Source organism: Saimiri boliviensis, chromosome 20, assembly GCF_048565385.1.
Source record: "Saimiri boliviensis isolate mSaiBol1 chromosome 20, mSaiBol1.pri, whole genome shotgun sequence".
NCBI classification, from domain to species: domain Eukaryota; kingdom Metazoa; phylum Chordata; class Mammalia; order Primates; family Cebidae; genus Saimiri; species Saimiri boliviensis.
Window position 1 is genome coordinate 11,728,397 of NC_133468.1, and position 6,163 is coordinate 11,734,559.

At 53.2% G+C, this 6,163-nt stretch overlaps 1 protein-coding gene across 1 annotated transcript; it reads left to right on the forward strand.

Annotated features, from left to right (window-relative positions):
• The first annotated feature begins 107 nt into the window (after window positions 1-107).
• Window positions 108-5,606, forward strand: LOC141582416 (uncharacterized). Its single transcript, XM_074390258.1, is given in 2 exon segments — window positions 108-2,676; window positions 2,679-5,606. Coding segments are annotated over 2 exon segments (1,371 nt in total). The 5' UTR covers window positions 108-2,102; the 3' UTR covers window positions 3,476-5,606.
• Window positions 5,607-6,163: the final 557 nt, after the last annotated feature.

Genomic DNA, 6,163 nt, shown 5'->3' on the forward strand with positions numbered 1-6,163 from the left:
ATTCTTGGTGTGTCTTCAGAAGTGCACAAAGTGTGATGGAGTGCAAGGGGCCGGACAGGTGCAAGAGCCTGACTGTGGCTGGTCCTGTGGGCCTGGCTGGGGAGTGGGGGCTCCATCCTGGGAGCAGGGGCAGCCAGCCGCTGGCTGGTTTTAAGCTCAGGAGTGACCAGTTGGAAAGCTAGAGTTAGGATTCAGGAGAGAGATGCTCAGGTTCTTTGAATAAGGAACATTGAAGAGGCGAGAGAGGGTGTTGGGAATTGCCGGGCTTGGTGTGGAGGGAGCTGGAGGCGCTGACAACAGCATTCATATTTGGTGCGTGTCTCCTGGGCACCAGCAGATGGGGCTATAACGGAAAAAGACACAGGTCCCTGCTCTCAGGAAGCTTACATTCTAAAAGAAAGGAAAAATGCGCAATGATTGACCGTGTCCACAAACATGCATTTACAAGATAAATTCAGATAATGTTGACTGCTGTGACAAGGTTACACTGGGCGGTCGTTAGGTGTGGCCTGGGGGACACTGGATCCAGGTTTTCAGTAAGCAGGAACTGGTCATGTACTGAGCTGGGACAGAATGTTCCAGGCTGCGGGCATGAACATGCCAAGGCCTTGAGATGGGGATTTCTGGAGTGGGCGACGGGCCGGAGGGGTCTCCAGTCTCCCAGATAAGGGAATTGGGGTTGATTCGATCCAGGGGTAAAAGGGGGATGTGTTTGGATGTGGACATTGGAGGGACCCCAGAGAGGTTCCAGTGGAGCCCCTGGGCTGCCTAGAAGAGGAGAGAAGTGGTAGTTTCAGAAGACAGAGCCCAGAGGAAAGGGGCATGGGAGGACAAGCCTGTGACAAAGGTGGGAAGGAGAAGCGGGACAGCCAGGAACGTGATACCCAGCAGTCTTTGCAGGGCCCGTGGACGCTCTCAGAACTTGGAAACCCTCTTTTGCAAACACTTGCCTCCAAGCTGCCCAGGCCTCCTGGGGAACAATGCCTGTCCACTAATCACACTGAAGGACACCTAATCCCGTTTCACACTTCTTCCAAGACAGCACCACACTCTCCTAATGGCCAGGGCTCTGGCAGCAATAACAAACAGGCGCCTGGGAATAGCTTCTGCACGCCGCCTCTTGCCTGGCCTGTCCTTGGGAACACTCCCCGCCGCCCATCTGCACAAACAGACGGGGGCCAGGTCTGCGCCTCAGGAATGAAGAGATAAAAGGGACCATCGGGACTTTTTCCACCAAAGGCGAAAGCATTTTATAGAACGGGCTGCGAGTTTTTCTTTCAGGAAATTTCATCATGTCTCCAAGAAGGGGAGGGGGAAAAAGAGACACACAGAGAGAGAGAGAGAGAGAGAGAGAGAGAGAGAGAGAGAGAGAGAGAGAGGTGGGCAAGGGGGGCGGGGAGGAAGAGAGAGAGAGAGAGAAGTTAATTGGCCTCAGATTTTCTCACTCCCTTTTCATATTGGTAACACGAGGCAGCCCAGGTCAGATTCAGGTCAGCGACGTTTGGGCTCTTTAGTGCCCCTCTGTGAATACCTCATTTCTGTAATAGTTTTTCCTTTAAAAACAGCTCTGCCTTCTTTGGCAGATGGTGACATTCCATTAGCATATGGAATATTTTTCAAAACACATCCGAAAGCATGTCTCTTACGGAGGAGACTGGGCAAAGCGAACGAGTGTCTGAAAAGTATGTTGGGAGCAACTCAACATTTAACAGAAGGCCTCACTCCCGCCTTTGCCCCCGGCCTCTCCATCATCTCTCCTGCGTTGTTACCGTAACCAAAAGGAGACAGGAAGATGTTCCCCAAAGCTTAGTCTGTTAGCTTTACTGGGACTGTCCCAGTACCCAGGATAGCTAGAGAGAGGCTGAACCTAGGATGAGAACATGATTCTTGGCCTGGGCTGGATGTTGGCAAACCCACGTGGATGTGCCTTTGGGGCGGTGACGGATACCTTGTGCACTGAGCACCTACTATGTGCCAACTATGTGCCAGATGCTGTGGGTAACATACGTTATTGTCGTTCCTGCTGAAATCCATCTCGCACACAGTAAGCATGTGTCAGGGTATGTCACCACCCTGCCCAGCACTCCCCAGTGGCTGCCACTATGCTTAGAATCAAGTTCAAACTCCTTGTTACGGTCTTCAGTAACCTCAGCCCCCCTTTTCCATGTCATTTTATGTCCAGCTTTCCTCTCTCACTCCCACTCCGCGACATGAGCTTTCTTTCCGTTCTTGTTACTACTTCAGGGCCTTTGCAGGCACTGCATGCGTTTCCCCAGCTCTTTGCATTGCTGCCTCCTCGTCATTCAGGTCTCAGCCCAAGTACCTCGTCCCCAGAGGAGACTTCTCTGACCAGACGATCTAAGTTATCCCATGTCCCCCCGCACTGCGTCCTGCGTCCCATTTACTCTATAGTACTCACCATTACTTTATTTGTCGACTTGTATTTATTCAAGACACATTTACTGAAGGCCTACTATGTGCTGGGTGCTAAGCTAGGCAGTGACAAAACGGACAACTATTCCCGCCTCCAGGAAGCCTACATGATGACGCCGCAAGGCAGATGGGAACCGAGCCACGTTTCTGCCTTCCCTGAAGAATCAGGACCGAGCGACGCCCTCCCTTCGCCCTCCACGCCCGCTCTCTGGCTGTCCGCCTGCTCCGCTGCCCGCCCCGCCACGTGACGGAACAGGCATTCACCGAGCACTTCCTGGCCGGAGACCGCGCCGCCGCCATCTCCAGGACGGCTGCCGCCCGGATCGAGCGGGTCAAGCTGCTGCTGCAGGTCCAGCGCTTGAGCAGGCACATCGCCGCCGACCAGCAGTACAAGGGCATTGTGGACTGCACGGTCCGCATGCCCAAGGAGCAGGGCGTGCTGTCCTTCCGGAGGGGCAACCTGGCCAACGCCATCCGCGACTTCGCCATGCAAGCCCTCAATTTCGCCTTCAAGGATAAGTACAAGCAGATCTTCCTGGGGGCCGTGGACAAGCACACGCAGTTCTGCAGGTACTTCGCGGGGCAGCCGGCGCCACCTCCCTCTGCTTCGTGTACCCCACTGGATTTCTCCAGAACCCGCCTGGCAGCCGGCGTGGGAAAGTCAGGCACGGAGCGTGAGTTCCGAGGCCTGGGACACCGTCCGGCGAAGGTCACCAAGTCCCGCGGCGTCCGCGGCCTGTCCCAGGGCTCCAGCGTCTCCGTGCAGGGCATCATCATCTACCGATTCGCCTACTTTGGCGTGTACGATGCCGCCAAGGGCGTGCTCCCTGACCCCAAGAACACGCACATCGTGGTGAGCTGGACGATCGCGCAGACGGTGATGGCCGCGGCCGGCGTGGTCTCCCCCCGCCTTCCACGTGGTCCAGCGTCCTCCGGGGCATGGGGGCGCCTTCGTGCTGGTCCTGCACGACGAGCTGAAGGTCATGTAAGGGCCTCGGCGGCCTCCTCCACACGCACCAAGGGAACCAAGAAAACCACGTAGAATCCTCAACTGTGCGGACCATCGACCTTCGAGAAATTCCGGTTGTCTTTTTCCCAGCCGGATCCCGCCTGTAGACAGCCCAGGAAGGCTCTAGAAAAGGGGCGTGTTGTGATCCATGTCTTGATCGCTGCGGGGAGGGAACCATGGCGTCCTTGCTGCACGCGGGTGAGACACTCCAGTACTGAGACCTAGAGTCCAGATGCTTGTAGGACTCAAGTCGTGTTTAAGTGTTTATTTAAAACAAGAGCACCGCGTCCCGCATTTGTACTTAAGCACTAGGCCCTGTTTTGCACAGCGGAGTGCTTGCAGTTATGTTCTGTGGGCATCCTGCTTCGAAAGAGTAAACAAAAAACGCAGGGCGTGTTGGGGGAGGAGGAGAACCAGGACCTTGTTTGTTTTGTTCAGAGACTATTTTGGGAAGTGGTGATCACAGAGCTCAAGGAATTGCAGTTAAATGAAGAACTGAGCCCACATCTTATAAACAATTGCGTTGAGGCATAGGCAGGAAGTGGTTTTCAAGATGACCCCGCCAGTAAAACAGCAGAGCCAGGATCTGAACCGTGCCCCGTTTGACGCGGAGGCTGGACATCCGTGACGCCTGCCCAGCCCAGGCATCTTGCCCAGGCATCTTGCCGGGTGCTTTCCACACTGCTTCCTTCTCAGCCCGATATTTGGGTCCTCCTGCACTCCCCACCACCCACCCAGCTTTCCCCTGGGCTGTTCTCTAGCATCCCACTCTCAGTAGGGCTACTTGCTCTCTGCAACATGTTGGTTGATATCTATCCTTTGACTCTCTCAGCCCCAGTTTCCTCATCAAAATGAGAATTTGAGCCACAGTATATCTGCTAAGGCATGTACAGTTCCATGATCCAACCTTCTGACTAACCCATCCATAAGTTGTGTTCAATAAGAGGTGATAAATTAGTGGTTAAAGATTAATTTTGATTTCTGCAGTTCCAGCTGAATAGCCATGATCCGTGTAGTCTCATGCTACCTCCTCTCAGACCAGCATTCCTAGCTCTCCACTCTGCTCACTATATTGATCTACGGCTGCAAGTCCCCTTCAACTGGCTTCTGCAAAGAAGGGTGTTTATTAGCTTTTGTCACACATAGCCCAGGAATGAGCTGGCCACAGGCATGTCTGGATCTAGGAGCTCCATCTGCGTCATCAGCTCTTGGGGCTCACTCTCTTTGCCTCTCTGTCTGGCTCTCCTCTCTCACAGTTTCATTCTAAAGCAGGCTTGCTTCCCACATGGTAGCCAGGTGGCTGCCGGTAGCCCCAAGAACACGTCCTATCCTTTGAGTATCTCCAGTGGAGCAAAATCTCTTCCCAGCAGCCCCAAAGAGTCATGGGACCAAGTCTCTTTGCCTCAGTGGGAATCATGTGCCCACCCTTAAAACCCATGGAATTAACCCTAATGGTCAAGGTTGGGGTCCGCCCCACACTAACCACATGGGCTGAGAATGGAAGGGAGGCAGATCTCCAATGGATTAGGATTCTGGGGTCCAAAAAGAAAGGGGAATGGAGGCTGGACAGACAGAGCCCAGTGTCCCCTGCTGCTGCCACTAGACACACCTTTTCCCGTGGGAAATGACTACTTTTGCATGTTCTTCAAGGCCTAGCTCAAATATCATCTCCCCCCCAATCCACAGAGCAGGAGCTAAAGCCCTCAGCCCCTGAACTCTCCCTGAACTCTTTTTGAGCCCTTTTCACTTTCTCTTTGGCATTTGAGCTTTTAATGTGCATGAGCAGAGAGAGTCTGCCTTTGGGGTCAGAAAAGTTTGGGTTCAGATCTCATCTACCCTCTTCAGGAGTCAGGTGACCAAGGACAGGGTATGGCTCCCTTCTAATCAGTCCTCCCTCCTGGACCTGCTCTGAGCATTAAATGAGATGAAGTGAGCCCAGCGAGGGCATAGGGGGAATTCTGATTTCTTTCATGCCAGGAGCCATGTTTTGGTCCTCTCTGTGTCTTCAGCCCCAGTCACAGGTACAAAGAACAGCAGATGTGTTCAACAAACAGACTCCTGGATTCCGGAACTTTGAGCATGCAGTGGAGTTTCCCGTTTCACAGCACTCAGATTCTAAAGTGAGCACAGAGTTCAGATGCTTGAAAAACTCTTTTTTTTTTTTTTTTTTTGAGACGGAGTTTCGCTCTTGTTACCCAGGCTGGAGTGCAATGGCGCGATCTCGGCTCACTGCAACCTCCGCCTCCTGGGTTCAGGCAATTCTCCTGCCTCAGCCTCCTGAGTAGCTGGGATTACAGGCACGCGCCACCATGCCCAGCTAATGTTTTGTATTTTTAGTAGAGATGGGGTTTTACCATGTTGACCAGGATGGTTTCGATCTCTCGACCTCGTGATCCACCCGCCTCGGCCTCCCAAAGTGCTGGGATTACAGGCTTGAGCCACCGCGCCCGGCCGAAAAACTCTTAAAATGTGGATTCAATACCGTGCACAAGGTATGTGTGATGTTACCCAGCGTAGCGATTCCTGCACCAGTTGAGAGTTTGAGTACCATCGAGCTGGCCAAGGGCAAAAAGAAAAGTCTGCATGCAGGTAGTCATTCTACACACTGGGTAGTCATTCAAATAATTCTGCTTTTAAACTAACTATTGGGAGGGATAGGGCGGTGAGAGGGAAAAGGGAAATGAGAAGAGGGTGAATTCTACATTTTAAATTGCCTGCAAG